General features: G+C 44.6%; 1 protein-coding gene across 1 annotated transcript in view; it reads left to right on the top strand.

The window, feature by feature from the left end:
* Positions 1-13716, top strand: part of LOC122556982 (synaptopodin 2-like protein) — a 98593-nt gene extending 84877 nt beyond the window's left edge. Inside the window, exon 4 of the mRNA XM_043704216.1 lies at positions 12724-13716. Coding sequence (XP_043560151.1) covers positions 12724-13275 — 552 coding nt within the window. The 3' untranslated portion in view covers positions 13276-13716. The remainder of the gene's footprint in view (positions 1-12723) is intronic.
* Positions 13717-17685: the final 3969 nt, after the last annotated feature.

Here is a 17685-nt window from a genome sequence, read left to right as displayed (position 1 = left end):
CTAAATTCTGGCCAAGCTACATATCAACCTGACATTGTGGGTGCTATGAAGACATGAAACATAAGAGCTGAGCAGAGGAGCTATAATATCAAGCAGGTTGAGGTTGAAGTCGTTCTGCTGTCAGTCAATGCCTGTCAGGACCATGCTGGGATAAGTGGACTGCGGAGATTCAAATCACTGGGTGAGGGCAGTGGGTTAAATCAGCTTCTTGGTGTGGGCAGCCATGTGTGATGCACATTGTGATGGAATAGTTCCCTTCCCCCTGCCTCTCAACTGTTCGCTAAGTATTAGCTGAAGAATCCATCCCAAGGTGGCGCACAAACTCCCACTCCCATTGATGCATGGGAATCCTTAGCTCTAACACGTAGGTTGCTCCTTCAGGGTGGGAATGGGGCAAAACTGGGGAATGGGAAATGTCTGGGGAGGGTGGTTGGTTAAGGGGATGCCATTTGAATTCGGGGTAGGCTGTGGCCTGGTTAATGAGCTGTGGAATTGTGGAGCTGAAAATGTGATGCTGGAAAAGCGCAGCAGGTCAGGCAGCATCCAGGGAACAGGAGAAACGTCGATTCTCCTGTTCCCTGGATGCTGCCTGACCTGCTGCGCTTTTCCAGCAATACATTTTCAGCTCTGACCTCCAGCATCTGCAGACCTCACTTTCTCCTGTGGAATTGTGGAGCAGAGGCAAGCTTAGGGACCACACTGTAAGGTTCAAAAGAAAACTTCCATGTTCTGGGTAAAATGTTTTCCACTTTCCCATGTGAACCTGGTCTCCATGAACTAGATTCACATTTCAAGATCAGTGAGAAAGTAAGGAGTTACGCTAGAACTTGTAGATTAGTCTCCAACATCTGGAACTGGGACATGAAGAAGTAGATTTCATCTTTACTGACTAACCTCGGGAGTTGACACAACTGACATCACTGAGCTGTCCCTCTCTCTTGTTTCTGTGTAATTATGACACAATGCCAGAGATATCGTAAACTCACCTCTTCTCTCGTTTCTTCTGCAACCTGTTGAGATCTGCTGTTGTATTTATGCTTGGATTGTATCCCACACTTTAATAAAGCTTCTTTATTTCCCTTTCTGGACACTTTCTCTTTTTTTTCCCCTCTCTCTCTGTGTCACTTGTGTATATGTTTGCTCTTTTGCTCAGAATGAGCTTTTTCAGATTATTACAGAGGCTTCCACAGACTTTCAGAACAGCAGAGGTCATCATTAATGAGTGTTGACTACAATCTCAGGCTATGACTTAAAAACAGGAAGGTGCTAGAGAAACTCAGCAGGCCTGGCTGTGTCTGTAGAGAGAAACAGTTAATGTTTCGAGTTCAGCTTCACCCTGTAGAAGAGTCATATCGGACTCAATGTTAACTGTGTTTCTCTCTCTCTCTCTCTCTCTCTCTCTCTTTCCCCCTGACCCCTGCAGGATCTGCTGAGTTCCTCTGGTATTTTCTGCAGGCACTGTTCTCACAGCACAAAAGGAGAGATTTAACAAAAATGTTCAAAAAATCTCGTGAGGTTTAAGGTGATAGGCAAAAGAAGCAGAGCAGGAGGGGAGGAGGGATTTTTTGTTACTTGGAAGCTTTCATGATCTGGCGTGCACTTCAAAACCGTTGGGGTAAACACTTAAGACTTTTACGGGAATTTAGGAAAAGATAGGAAGTGGGACTAGTTGGAGACTTCTTTGAAAGCACTGATAAAGGCATAACGGGTCAAAGCTCCCACAGTAGTTTTGCAGTTCTAAGTAGTTCGGTGTGAGCCTGAGGTTTTAGTCCCATGAAGTGATCTCCTAAATTCGGTCAAGTATTGCAGAACAGAGGCTGGGCCAGGAAGAGCAAAGAGATCGAGTTAATAGTCCTATTTTACCAAGGCCTTGCCTACTCAAAGCTTCCGTCTTGACCATTCACTGGTGAGGGAAAAGGCATAAATCTCAAATCAACCCACAGTCATTTTGGGACATGCATTAAAACCCCAGGTTGATGCTCCTGGAACATGTGTTCATATCCCATCAGGGCAAATGTGAAACTTGGACTCAGTAAAAATCTGAAATTAAAACCTTGCTTAATGGCAACCATGGAACCACTGTCGATTGGTGAACCAGTTGGGTTTTTACAACAATATTCTTTAGGGAGGGAAATCTGCTGTCCTTACCTGGTCTGGCCTAAACGTAACTCCAGATTCACAGCAATGACTCCAAACTGTCCTTAGGGATAGACAGTAAATGCTGGCCTAGCCAATAATGGCCACATCCTGTGAACAATTTTAAAAATAATAACAGCCGGCTCAAATGTGTAGACTGCACATTCCTTGCCTCCCTGGCTGTTTAATAATCAACTTGAGCAGTTAACATAACAACAGGAGATGCACAGGAAGATGGCCATCAGACTTAGTGAGTATGTTAATCAGAATATTCCAGGCACCTTTTCTGAGGAACAAATTTCATTCTTGAATGCTCAATCACAGTATTGAATAATTCTAATGTACAAGTCACCAGTGAATTCTATTTTGAAAAGAAAAAGTTTAAAAAAATGTTTCTGACGAGCTAAAATTTAGGAACATGTGTTAGTCTCTGAATCCCTTTGACTCTCTGTTCTACCTTGCTTCTGACACATCCTTCACCTTTCTTACAGTCATCAACTGCATTAAGCAGGTGCAACAGACTAAATTATTTTCAGTCCCAAATCGTTTAATCGTGAGATTAAATGAAGCAAGTTATTGTAGGTTCTCTGAATCCGAGTCATTTACAAAATCTATACACAACGGTTTTGCAAAAGAGTAAGACCGCATCCTCCGAGGGAAGTGAGGCTTCAATGAGTTAGACAAAAAAAAACAACAGGCCTTACGGGGTCACAAATCCCATAAGCATAGGAATTAGGAGTAGGAAGAGACCACTCCCCCTCTCAAGCCTGCTCTTCCATTCAATAAGATCATGGTTGATCTGATTGTTCTACATTCCCACTGACTCCTGTAATCTTCCACAGTCTTCCACCCCCCAAACATACACACACAACCAGCTTACCAAGATTCTATCTACCTCTGTCTTGAAACAATTTACAGATTCTCCTATTTTAAAACTAATAGAATTATGATCACTGGTCCGAAAGTGCTCCCCCATTGACAGCTCAGTCACCTGACCTGCCTTATTTCCTAAGGGTAGGTCAACATTTGCAGCTTCTCTAGTAGAACATAGAACAATATAGCACAGAACAGACCCTTCGGCCCATGATGTTGTGCCGAACATTTGTCCGAACTTAAGCACCCATCCATGTACCTATCCAATTGCCGCTTAAAGGTCACCAAAGATTCTGACTCTACCACTCCCACAGGCAGCGCACCTATTCTCCATTCCAGGCAACATCCTGGTAAATCTCCTCTGCATCTTCTCCAAAGCTTCCACATCTTTCCTAAAGTGAGGTGACCAGAACTGCACACAGTACTCCAAATGTGGCCTAGCCAAGGTCCTGTACAGCTGCAACATCACGACTCTTGAATTCAATCCCTCTGCTAATGAACGCTAGTACATCCACTTACTGAATCAGAACATTTTCTTGTAAACACTGAACAAATTCCTCTCCATCTAACCCTCAACACTGTGGCAGTTCCAGTCTATGTTTGAAAAATTAAAATTCCCTATCATAACCACCCTATTCTTACCAATAACTGAGATCTCCTTACAAATTTGTTTCTCAGTTTTCCACTGACTATTGGGGTTCTATAATACAATCCCGATAAGTGATCATTCCTTTCCTATTTCTCAGTTCCACCCATAAAACTTCCCTGGATGTGTTCCCAGGAATATCCTCCCTAAGTACAGCCGTAATGCTATCCCTGAACAAAACGCTACTTCCCCTCCTCTCTTGTTCCCCCTTTCTATCCTTCCTGTAGTATTTGTATCCTGGAACATTAAGCTGCCAGTCCTGTACATCCTTAAGCCATGTCTCTGTAATCGCTGTGATATCCTAGTCCCATGGTCCTCGCCATAATCTGAGTTCATCTGCTTTCCCTATTAGGCCTCTTGCGTTGAAATAACTGCAATTTAATTTATTGGTCCTACCTTGTTCTCTGCTTTGCTGCCCTACCCTGTCAGCCTACCCTGACTATTTGACTCTCTCCTTTTTCCCACTGTACCAGATTCAGATTGATCTCTTTCCTCTCTATTTCCCTGGGTTCCCCCCACCACTTACTAGTTTAAATCCTCCCAAGTAGCTCTAGCAAATCTCCCTGCCAGTATATCAGTCCCCTTCCAATTCAGGTGCGATTCATCCTTCTTGTGCAGGTCACTTCTACCCCAGAAGAGCTTCCAGTGATCCAGAAATGTGAATGCTTCTCCCCTGCACCAGCTCTTCAGCCATGGATTCATCTGCTCTATCCTCCTATTCTTACCCTCACTGGCTTGTAGCACTGAGAGTAATCCAGATATTACTACCTTCAAGGGCCTCCTTTTTAAAGTCTTGCCTAACTTTCTAAATTCTCCCTTCAGAATCTTATCCTTTTCCCTTCCTATGTCATTAGTTCCAATGTGTACAATGACCTCCTGCTGGTCCCTCTCCCCTTTGAGAACATTCTGCATTCTCTCCGAGATATCTTTGATCCTGGCAGGAGGGAGGCAACACACTGTTGTGACTTTTTTGCTGCTGGCCACCTCCATCAAACAGTCACAGCATGGGAGGTCGATACAGAGCAAGCTCCCTCAACACCATTCCCATCAAATACTCCCAGGGTTGGATACAGCTTTCTCTACTCTGTTAAACTGAAAGTACAGCTAACTACTCTTGACAAAGTGAACGTCCCTGAACACCATCCCCATCAGTCACAGCACAGGGATAAATACAGAGTAAAGCTCTCTCTGCTCTTTGAAACTGAAAGTAAAGTTCTGTCTACTCTTAAATAAAAAGTAAATGTCCTTCAACACTCCCCATAAGACATTACAAGGACAACGATAGCATGAGGTTAGATGCAGAGCTAATTTCTCTTTATTCTTTCAAACTGAAAGTAAAACTCTTTCAACACTGTCCCCGTCAAACTCCAAGGACCATTAGATATAGGAGCAGAATTAGGCCATTCAGTCCATTGAATCTACTGCACTATTCGATCATGGCTGATACACTTCTCAATCCCATTCTCCTATAACCCTCAATGCCTTTTACTAATCAAGAACTATCTCTGTCTTAAGTACACTCAATGACTTTCCCTCCACAATCTTCTGCGGCAACGATTTCTACAGATTCACTACATTTTGGCTAAAGAAATTCCTCCTTATCTCAGTTCTAAAGGGTCATGCCATCATTCTCGGCTGTGCCCTCAGGTCCTAGTCTGTCTTCCTAGTGGAAACATCTTCTCCACGTCCACTCTATCAAGTCCTCTCAGAATTCTGCAAGTTTCCGTCAGATTGGCCTTCATCCTTCTGAGCTCCATTGAGTACAGACACAGTTTCAACCACTTATATAAACCTCCTCTGGACCCCTTCCAATGCCAACACATCCTTCCTTGGTTTTGTCGCTGGACTGTTAATCCAGAAACCCAGGTCAGGTTCTGGGGACGTGGGTCAAATCCTACTGTGGTGGATGATGGAATTTGAATTCAACAGAAATCTGGAATTAAGAGTCTAATGATGATCATGAATCTTGGTGATTGTTGGAACAACCTATCTGGGTTCATTCACGTCCTTTAGGAAAGGAAACTGCCGTCCTTACCTGGTCTGGCCCACATGTGGCTCCAGACCTACAGCAATATGGTTGCCCTCTGGGCAATTAGGATGGATGATGAATAATGGCCTGGGTAGTGATGACCACATCCCTTAAATGAATAAGAAACAAAAATATGGGGCCCAAAGCTGCTCATGTTACAGTATTCCAAATGTGGTCTAACCAGAACTTCATACAGTCTCAGCAGTACATCTTTACTCTTGTATTCTCGCCCTTTTGAAGTGAATGCTAAACTGCATTTGACTTCCTAACTTGTGAGAGAATCCTGAACTCAGACTCCCAAATTCCTTTGAGCTTCAGATTTCCAAAGCCTTTTTCCATTGAGAACAATGCCCTCAGATCCTTCTTCCACATTTTTACTGTATAATGTAAATGGTTGTGGCCCCGTAACTGACCCCTCCTGAACTCCACTTGTTGGAAATATACCTTTTCCACTGGCACTCCTTTGCTAACTTGTTCATTAGCTCCTCAAAGAATTCAAACAGATTTGTCAGGCATGACCTCCCCCTGATAAAGCTGTGCTGACTCAGCTCTATTTTGCCAAACACATCCAAGTACTCCTCAATCTCATCATTAATGGATTCCAAAATCTTACCAATGACTGAGCTAAGGCTAACTGGCCTATATTTTCTTTCTTCTGCTACCCACCCTTCCTAAGAAGACAAGCAGGAGACTAGAAGAACACAACAAGCCAGGCAGCATCAGGAAACAGGGTTTTTACATTAGCCATTTTCCAGTGCACTGGGACCCTCCCCAACTCTAGTGATTCCTGAAAGATCAGTATCAATGCCTGTACAGTCTCCTCATCTGTTTCCTTCTCCGGGGTACTCTGGTACTCCATCTGGTCCAAGAAATTTATCCACCTTCAGATCTTTCAGCATCCCCAGTACCTTCTCCTTAGTGATGGCCACGATATTCACCTTTTCCCCCGACTCTTGAAGTTCTGGGATGCTTTTTTTGGTTGACGAGGGAGGTTGAATGTCTTGTAAAGAGGAAGAAGGGGGCTTACATAAGGTTGAGGAAACAAGGTTCAGACAGAGCATTGGAGGGATACAGATTTGCCAGAAGGGAGCTGAAGAAAGGGATTAGGAGAGCTAAGAGAGGGCATGAAAAATCTTTGGCGGATAGGATCAAGGATAACCCCAAGGCATTTTATGCGTATGTGAGAAACATGAGAATGACGAGAACGAGGGTAGGTCCGATCAAGGACAGTAGTGGGAGACTGTGTATTGAGTCGGAAGAGATAAGTGAGGTCTTGAATGAGTACTTTTCTTCAGTATTTACAAACTGTTGAAGAGGAGAGTGTGAAATGGACTGGTAAGCTAGAGGAGATACTTGTTAGGAAGGAAGATGTGTTGGACATTTTGAATAACTTGAGATAGACAAATCCCCCGGGCCTGACGGGATATATCCGAGGATTATGTGGGAAGCAAGAGAGGAAATTGCAGAGCCGTTGGCAATGATCTTTTCGTCTTCACTGTCAACAGGGGTGGTGCCAGGGGACTGGAGAGTGGCGAATGTTGTGCCCCTGTTCAAAAAAGGGAATATGGATAACCCCGGGAATTACAGGCCAGTTAGTCTTACTTCGGTGGTAAGCAAAGTAATGGAAAGGGTACTGAGGGATAGGATTTATGAGTATCTGGAAAGACATTGCTTGATTAGGGACAGCCAGCACGGATTTGTGAAGGGTAGGTCTTGCCTTACAAGTCTTATTGAATTCTTCGAGGAGGTGACCAAGCATGTGGATGAGGGAAGAGCAGTGGATGTAGTGTACATGGATTTTAGTAAGGCTTTTGATAAGGTTCGACGTTTCGGGCACAGGCCCATCCTGAAGAAGGGCCTGTGCCCGAAACGTCGAATCTCCTGTTCCCTGGATGCTGCCTGACCTGCTGTGCTGTTCCAGCAATAAAGTTTCAACTTTGATCTGAGGGACTTGCATCTCAGCAAGTGCCTTCAGCTTTGAGCCAAGGGGGAAGTGGGTGGAAGTGTGGACAAGCCCCTGATCTCTCCTCGTGATGCTCTCTTGGGTGCAAAGCTCACCACCTCTTCTTGAAAGTGGTCCCTTTGAAGACAGGTGCAGGCAGCAGCCGCTTGAGTTCCTCCTCTTCACCCCCCCCTCCATTAGCCCTCCCCACCATCACCAACGACATCTGCCAACACGGATGAGGTTGGAGACGATGTGGTTTTGCCAAGAGGCTCCTTCACCTCATCCCAACAACAGTCTACTCACTCTCACTGGATGTCATTTCTCTGCTTTGCAGAGAAGATTTACCAGGATGTTGCCTGGAATGGAGCGGAAGTCGTACGAGGGTAGGTTGAGAGTTCTCGGCCTTTTCTCGTTGGAACGGCGAAGGATGAGGGGTGACTTGATAGAGCTTTATAAGATGATCAGAGGAATAGGTAGAGTAGACAGTCAGAAACTTTTTCCCCGGGTACAACAGAGTGTTACAAGGGGACATAAATTTAAGGTGAAGGGTGGAAGGTATAGGGGAGATGTCAGGGGTAGGTTCTTTACCCAGAGAGTGGTGGGGGCATGGAATGCGCTGCCTGTAGGAGTGGCAGAGTCAGAATCATTGGTGACCTTTAAGTGGCAATTGGACAGGTACATGGATGGGTGCTTAAGCTAGGACAAATGTTCGGCACAACATCGTGGGCCGAAGGACCTGTTCTGTGCTATATTGTTCTATGTTCTATAACACACTCTGTCAAGGCTGGCGGAAGGATAGATACTGAGGAAAGTTTCTCTACTGTTTTAAAAAACTCCCAGAACTGGGACAGTGTCCCAATCAAACACTTCCAGGACAGGACAGCACAGGGTTAGATACAGATTAAGCTGCCTCTGCACCGTCCCCTTGCACGTTCCCAGATCATATTGGGTTAAAAACAGTTTCCAAATATAGCAGTTAGTATCTGTTGATTTGAATATTAACTTGGCATATCCTCTGTGAGCTAGATTTCTGTACCATGCCTTTGTAAAACAACCATATGAATAATTTGCATTCAGATAATGCCCTAGACCTAATTTAAAATATCCTGAGGTGCTTTGCGAGTTTTGAGGCCGTTTTGGACCAGATGACTAATGTTTTGACCAAAGAGGTTGGCTTCAAGGAACAATTGGAAGGAAGGAAGGTGGCGAGTGAGCAATTACAGAGAAGGAATTCCAAAGCTTGATGCAGATTGGATTTACAGCACAGAAATAGGTCAATCCCCCCCAAATACCAGTGTGTGTGCCCCTCATACAGGAACTTAAAACAGCAGAGGTCCGAAAGCACTTGGGGTTTCAGCTGCACGGATCTTTAAAATATGGCTGCAAGGAAGTTGTCTTTTTTACAGGAGGGGCATTACTGGCTGGGCCAGCATTTATTGTCCACTCTTAATTAAGGCTCCCTATTCTTAAATTAAGAGTCAATCACATTTCTGTGGCCAGACCAGATAAGGATGACAGATTTTCCTTCCGAAAGGACCTGAGTGAACCAGATGGATTTTTGGCAATAATTGACAGAGGTCTCCATGGACTGTTTTTTTCCTTCCAGAGCTTTATTAGTTTTAAATTTCACCATCTGAAAGTGAATTCAAAGTGCAATCCAGAAAGCATCTGTAGTTTTCTGGATTACTAATTGATGAACCTTACCACTACACCACCATCTTTCCTCTGAGTTATTAAATAAAAAAGTTAATGGAGTGCTGGAACATTAGGTCGGAGATTGGAATACAAAGAGGTGAAAGCCATCCTTCTACATAAAGATGATGGTGAGAGCAGCCCTGAGCAGAGCACTACCAGTACAATATCTTGGTCTTGGAGGGAATGCAGTGTGAGTAAAACCAGAACTCAAAAGGCTTTGAGAAAACAAAAACAAAAATTTAAGAGGAGGGAAACCGTGGAATGGTGAGGTAGCCTCAGAACAAAGACCAGTATGGCACAGTAATAGGCCCTTCAGCCCACCAAGACTGCACCGACACATGAAGACTTTCTAAAATAAAATCCAGTTGCAGCTACATGGCCAGCTAGCAGAATTTCAATCTGTGCATTAGGGCCAGACTATTCAGGAGAGACCATATCCCTCTATTCCCTGCCTATTCATGTATCTGTCACATTGTTATTATATCTCCCTCCACCACCACTTGTGGCAGCACAATCCAGGCACTTACAAAGGGGATTGTTGATAAAAGGCGATGCAGAATTTTGATGGAGTGAGCACATTGGCTGAAGGATTTTGGTAACCAGAGAGGACGGTTTTTAGATCATTTACCAAAGGAGCCAGTGAGGAAGATCAACCTCACAGCAGTGTGTTGTGATCTGAAATATTCAGCCTGGAAGCAGATTCAATCATAACTTTCAAAACTTTATTGGCCCAATTTATTTAAAACCAGACACAACAGCTGAACAGCCTACTTCTGTCCCTGTATCATTCCAAACTCTGATTCAACCCGATCCTTCCAGAATCCATGGGCGCTTCCTTCCTCCTGTCATCTAACATTTCTCCCCCCTCCCCCAGTCAGAGACAGCTCCACCTCAGAGACCGATTGCAAATTTGGTACAACATGGAGGAGGAGAATGGTCCCTCCTCTTTCGGTGGAGGGAGCAGTGAACACTGGTTCCACTTGGCTGAGTCACTGTGAGAAAGACACTATCTACTGTAAAGGGCAATCCACCCCCATTCTCAAAGTTCAGTCTTTTAAATAGTCCATGTTATGCACATTAAATTTTTAAAAACTCTTTCATGGGTTATTGACATCACTGTCAAGGCCCATCTTTTCTTGTCCATCCATAATTACCTCTTGAACTGAGTGGTTTCTTCAGTCATTTCAGAGGGCAGTGAACAACCCAAACACATTGCTGTAGGTCTGGAGTCATCTGTCAGCCAGACTGTATAAGGATGGCAGATTTCCTTCCCCATTATTGAACCAGATGGATTTTTGCAACGATCAGTGATTGTTGTCATGGTCACCATTACAAAGACTAACTTTCAGAGATAAGGGACGTGTCTGATAAGACCATAAGAAGTTGGAGTAGGCCATTCAGCCCTCATGTCTGTTCTGCCACTCAATAGGATCATGGCTGATCTGACATTCCTCACGTCCACTTTCCTCACGTCCACTTTCCCCACTAACCCCTAATTTCCCAACTGATCAAGAACCTATTTATCATTTAAATGGATGCAATGATTCTGTCCCCACAGGTCTGTCTATCACAAGGAACTCTAAAGATTCACAACCTCTGAGAGAAGAAATTTTTCCTGATCTCAGTCTTAAATTGGGTACCCTTTAATTCTGAGACTATGCCCTCTGGGCCTAGACTCTCCCATGATGGAAAATAACCTCTAGATTATGAAAAGAATTTAAGCAGTTTAAGGCTATACTCGCTAGTGTTTAGAAGAATGAAAGGAGATCTAATTCAGGTATATAAGGTACTAAACGTGGTTGACAAAGTAGATGTAGAGCAGATGTTTCCTCGTGAGGCAATCTAGAACAAGAGGCTATAGTTTTAGGATAAAGGCCAGCAGATTTCAAACAGAAGAGGAGGAAGTACTTCTCTGGAAAGATCGTTCGTTAATCTGGAGTTCACTTTCCCTGAATGCAGTGGAAAACGGGACACTGAATAATTTTGAGGAGGAGAGAGGCAGATTTTCCATTAGTATTGGATGGAAGAGTGTCAGGAAACCAGATTGAGGCTGAGATGAGATGAGCCATGATTGTATTAATTGGTGGAGCAGGCTCAAGTGGCTCTAGTCCTAATTATTATGTTTTTATGTTCAAATCCAGAGTTATTAACTGAATTTATAGGAACAGGAGTAAGTCATTGAGATTCTAAGGCCTGTTCCACTATCCACAGATCGGCCTTTAACCCCTATCCCTTAATACCTCTGCTTAACAAAAAATTAGCTATCTCAGATTTAAAATTAACAAACGATGTAGCATCCAGTACCATTTGTAGAAAAGAATTGCAAATCTCTCCCACCCTTTGTGTGTGTAAGTGCTTCCAAACATCTCTCCTGAACAATCTGGCCCTCGTTCTCAGGTTTGAAGTTCCACTGGCTGGCGAGAAGGTGAGGGCAGGAGGAAAGGCCACAGGGGAAGGTTTTGGCTACTCCCTCCCCCATCTGCTGATCCACCAATGGAGAATGAAAGAGTTCAACCTGTGACTGAGGAGTGTAGTATTTAAAGGATAAACTCATATGGAAGAATGGAATAGGCAATGATGCTGACAGTATTAAATGGAGAAAAGTGGATGTACACCTGTTTGGAAAATTAAAAAGGACTGAATTGATTGGGCTGAATCCTGTTTATTTGATGTACACTTGAGGGAGGTCAATGTAAAATTTTCAGACATTGGCCGGGACACTGAGAGGTTAGTACAGTGAAAATCCTCTGGAGGGCAGTCTGAGCTTTGTTCAATTCCTACAAACTCTGATCGTCTCTCATTTCATGTCATAATCATATTAACACCAGCTCCTACAGTACCTGTTCCAACTGATGGAGATTTCCTCCAAACTTGTCCACTAAGTAGCTAATTGTCTCACCTCGGAAAGTGGTGGGTTTGTGTACCACTCAGGAGACTTGAGCACAGTATTCAGGCTGGAACTTCCCAGCAATTCTAATGTACACTGCAGTGTTGGAGAGTCCATACTGAGAGACTGCTACACTATCAGAAGGTCAGTACTGAGGGAATGCGGCATTGTCGAAGATGCTGTATTACACGTGTAATGTTAACACAACCCCACAATTCCTGTCAGGTTGAAGTATAATAGTTTATTGCCACTGTTGTGAAGAGAGGCCTGACAAAATCCATCACTGGAATAGGTAAATATTGTTATTACCACATTGTTGTTTGTGACAGCTTGCTGTGTGCAAAATAGCTGCCGTTCTGTGGTAAATTAGAGCAGGGAGTAGTCTTCAGATAGACCTCCATTGAGACTGCTTCAATGGAATACTGTGAATAGGTGTTATATAAATGGAAGTTGTCATCCGGGAGGGGTAAATGGTGTAAGAATGAGATTAATGTTGTGTCTTTGCTCCACAGGGACCAGTCTCTCCAGGAAGCTCGCTTTGGAAGGCCAGCTTCGAGCGGAGATTGAGCAGCCCCCGGCTATACACAGACACGTTTCGGACTCCTCCAGAGAGCCCGAGATTGCCCTTTTCCCCAGTCAGCAGCAGCGTTAGCCCAGGAGCGGGCGGCACAACCTATAATAACTGGAGTCCGCTCGGTGAGCCCAAAGCCAGCCCAGGCTCTAACCCAGATAGCCGCCGCCTTAAGGAGCTGCTGGCCAAGAATGTGCTCAGTGCCGCTCGTCGTAAGAAGCTGTCAAGCCCCCCAGCTTCTCCCGGGGAGCTGCCCCCCAGCCCCAGGAGCCCCCACAGCCCTTGCCCCTCTCCACAGGTGCCCCTCTCACCCAGCATGGTCTCTCCAGACACTCCAACTGTCCGCTCGCCACTCCGCCTCTATCGCAGGTCACTCACTGATTCGGAGTTCTCACTGGCCTCGGATGATTCCGGGCCCAGGTCCCCCAGTTACTACAACTTCTGTCCGCGGGGATGGACTGGGAGCAAACTCCGACAGAGTGAGCAGTTGTAAAGTCAGACGGTGGGAGCAGAGCCAAAGTGTGTATGTGTGAGCCCAGATATGTAGTTATGTGTATGTAGGTGTGAGCACGTGTGTGTGTGTGTGATTGTGTCTGAGTGTAAGTGTGTGTATATGGTTGTGAGTGAGCACATGTGTGTGCTTGTGCGTGTTAGTGTGCATGTGTGGTTGAGAGTGAGCGCACATTTGGTTGTGAGTGTGAGTGAGCGCGTGTGTATATGGTGAGAGTGTGAGCGTGTGTGTGGTTGTGAGTGCGCGTGTGTGTGTGGTTCTGTGAGTAAGCATGCACATGTGTGGTTGTGTATGTGAATGTGAACACGAGTATGTGTGGTTGTGTATGAGAATATGAGCCTGCGTGTGTGTGGTTGTGTATGAGTATGAGCAGTGTGTGTGTGGTTGTGTATGTGAGTGAGTGTGTGTGGTTGTATATATGAGTGTGGGTGCGTGTGTATGTCAGTGTGAGTGGCATGTGTGATTGTGAGTGCGTATGTATGTGTTTGTGTATGTGGGTGCGCGTGTGTGTGTGGTTCTCAGTGTGAGCACGAGTATGTGGTTGTGTATGTCAGTTGTATGAGTTTGAGCATGTGCGTGTGTGGTTGTATATGAGAGTGAGCACGGTCATGTGTGATTGTATCTGAGTGTGAGAGTGCATGTGTGTGTATGGTTGTGTATGTGAGTTTGAGCATGTGTGTGTGTGTGCATATGGCAGCAGAATGTGCGGGAACGCGCATGTGTGTGTATGTCGCAGTATGTGTGTGGGAGTGTGTTTGGCAATGTGTGTGCGCGGGATTGTGAGTGCACGTGTGTATATAGCATGTGTACAGGATTGAGAGTGTATATGTGTGTTTATATGGCAGTGTGTATATGTGGCAATGTGTGTGTGTGTCTTATATGGCAGTGTGTGTGCAGGAGTGTGTGTTTATGTGGTAGTGTGTATGCAATGGTGTGAATGCAGGAATGTGTGGCAGTATGTATGCAGGTGTGAGATGCATGTGGCTGTGTGTGTTTGTGTGTGCATGTGGCAGTGCGTGGGTAGAAGTTTGGGTGTGTCCAGGGATATGTGTGCATGTGGCAGTGTGAGTGCATGTGTACAGGAGTGTGTGTGCAAGAGGCAGTATGTGCGCGGGAGTGTGAGTGCATGTGTGAGAGTGAAAGCATGTGTACAGGAATGCGAATGTATATGGCAGCATGTGTGCGGAAGTGAGAGTTCCTGTGTACGCATGTCTGGGAATGCATGTGTAGAAGGGAGAATGGAATCCGGCTTCTGCAAGACATGCTCTTAAGTTTACTTTTTGCACATTGCACGCTTTCCAAACTGTGACCAGTAATTCTGGGAAAGGCGGAAAGTTCCGGCCCGGAGTGATGGGCAGACCACTGCTCAATTCAACTAAAGTTCAGCAGGACAGAGTTCTGGAGAGGGAGGACTCCAGCATGGAACACATCTCTCCCGGTATAATTCAGGAAAGAGATATCTTTCCACTCAAACTTCTCTGTTGTCTCCTTGGGTTGTCAACTCTAGATGGACACATTCCTGGTGGGTTTGTCACACAACCAACAAACCCAGCCCCTCTGTTGGCTCCCACACAAACATTCCCCACCAGTCTCCTGCTTTCCCATGATGTGAGAATTACCTGCCAGGCCCCAGGAGTGATAGGTTATAGATGATATCTGGAGGAATAAAGAGCTCAGCCAGTCAGAAGAGAACCTCTCACATCAGTCAGTCAAGCTGCGGGGCACTGTGACAGAAGAATGATAACGCCCCATTACACCACCTGTCCCTGTTGTCCTCCCTCTGCATTCAGAAATGTATTCCCCTTTGCTTTTCCAGTTGGATACAGGTAACTCAAGGTGGGGTATTCTTAAAGCCATTATTTTTTTTTTGAAGAAGCTAATTCAAAGCGAATATATTTGAATTTTGTCCAGTTCAATTCTTTGCTGGCCATTCTTATGGTGTGTGAGCCATTCAAGGTATAAATATGTGTAACAGCAACTGTCTGGTCATGGGATCTGGGACCACCTCGCCATCTGTAGCTCCTATGTCAATGGGCGTCAGGTTATTCAGACTCATTGGCATTGGTGTACTTCTGCCCACCTTGTCCTGGCCGGGGTGAATTAAGGGGAATCAAACCGGTTTGGGGAGGTTCCTGCCAGGGAGTGAATGTTGAAGGTGGTGGATCAAGTGTATTTTTAGTGGGTGTGGATGGGCTGCTTTATCCTGGAGGATGTCGAATTTCTGGAGTCTGTTGGAGCTGCACCCACCCCAGGTGAGTGGAAAGAGTACCTTTGTACACTCGCCTTGCTGCATCCTTCTATAAAAGTGTGGCCAGTTTATTCTGAGCGGAAAGAATTTTCATGGCACAGAGAGTGGTTTCATTGTGAACATGGGCAACTTGAGTTTTTGTCTTCCGGAAACAAGCTTTCACTTGGTTATGTTGCACAGCCACAGGTTCACCTGTACTCAACAGGATAGTGCACACATACAGATGAATGATCAGCTGGGAGCAAGGACCAATCTGAAGTGTGATGCCTCTGCAGTCAAATAGTCTGACAGCACCCACTGTCCGGCGCAAAGACTTGCTTGAGGATAATTGCTAGTTGGTGACTGGCCCAGGGTCGAGGAGAGGGGGAGGATGGAGAATTAGCTATCAAGAAAAGGAAGCAGAAAGAATTCTCCCACCCATTCCAGACCAAAGCTCAAACTCTTGACCACAGTAACTCTGAAATAGGGTGTTTTCATTCACTGCAACAAATCTTCATATCGCTTACATCAGTTAATCTGCAAAAAAAACCAAAAGGGACCTGTATGGGAAGACATTCCTACCTTGCTCTCTAGCAGTTTTTCAATTATAAGAGATTATTGTCCTATTTTATATATAATAATGTAAATGAAATGCAGTTGATAATGGTATAAATATATATATAAATTTCATCCAGATGTGAAATGCTTTGATGTGTTGTTTCTTTCCTGTCTTTCAAAAAGCCTTCCAAACACACACAATGGACCTATTGTACTCTTGCCATTTTAAAATTTCCTTCACAGGATTTGAGAGTTATTGCACCTCTCTAGTTGCCCTGGAGAAGGTGATGAGCTGTCTTCATTAATCACTCCAGTCCATGTGGTGTAGGACACTCTCAATGGCCTTAGGGAGGCGGTTCCAGTATTTGGGCTCCTTGACACTGAAGGAACAGTGATATATTTCCAAGGATGGTGAGAGGTTGATGGATCTTGAAATTGGTGGTGTTCTCATTTAACTGCTGCCCTTATCCTTCTAGATAGTAGTGGTCAGGGATTTGCAACATACTGTTTAGGAGCCTTGGTGAATTTTCACAGTTCATCTTTTAGATAGTACATACTGCTGCTACTGAGCATTAGTGGTGGAGGGGTTGGAAGCTTGTGGTACCAATTAAGCAGGCTGCTTTGTCCTGGATGGTGTTGAGCTTCTTGAGTGTTGTTAAGAGCTGCATTCATTCAGACAAGTGGCGTGTTCATCTGACTTGTGCCTTGTAGATGGTGGGCAGGCTTTTGGGAGTCATAAGATGAGTACCACATTATCCTTAGCCTCTGACCTGCTCTTGTAGCAACTGTATTTATATGATGAGTCAAGTTGAGTTTCTGGTTGATGGTAACCCCAGAATGTTGATAGTGGGGGATTTAGCAGTGGTAATACCACTGAATATGAAGGGGCAGTGGTAAGATTCTGTCTTGTTCGGGATATAGGAACAAGCCATGAGGGATGCAATGAGAAAGAGTGTGATGAAGAAGCCAGTAAGGACAAATGTTGAAGCTTGGTTTGACCACCCATGGAGAACAATGTACATTTTATGAAAGGGACACTGAGGTACCTGAGAGGGTACAAAAGGATTCACTGGGTATAGAAACACAGGAAATATTAACAAGAGTAGGTCATTTGACCCTTCACGACTGTGGTATCATTCAGTATGATCATGTCTGAACATTCAACTCAGTCCCCTGTTCCTACTTTCTCCCCATTCTCTTTGATCCCTTTAGCCCTAAGAAATATATACAACTCCTGGAAATCATTCAATGTTTTGGTCTCGGGCACTTTCTGTGGCAAAGAATTCTATAGGCTCCCCACTGTCTCGGTATTATTACCAGGACTTTGAGGCTGTAACTATCAGGAGAAGATGTGTGGATTCAGTTTCTATCGAAAAAAAGGGAGGGTTAAGGGAGTTGAGTAGATAAACATTTAAAGTGATGAATGATTGTGAAGAACAGTACAAATCCAGTCCTGTGATGAGCAAAACTAGAGGCTATATGAGTCATCAGAAATTCGAGAGGACATTCAGAGGAAAGATCCAGAGAGCAGTGAGAATGTAGACCTTGTTTTCACGTCAATTAGTTGGAGAGACGAATATAGGTCAATTTAACATCAAGTGGATGAA

The sequence above is a fragment of the Chiloscyllium plagiosum genome, chromosome 14 (assembly GCF_004010195.1).
Source record: "Chiloscyllium plagiosum isolate BGI_BamShark_2017 chromosome 14, ASM401019v2, whole genome shotgun sequence".
NCBI lineage: Eukaryota > Metazoa > Chordata > Chondrichthyes > Orectolobiformes > Hemiscylliidae > Chiloscyllium > Chiloscyllium plagiosum.
This window is presented reverse-complemented; position numbering and strand designations above follow the sequence as displayed.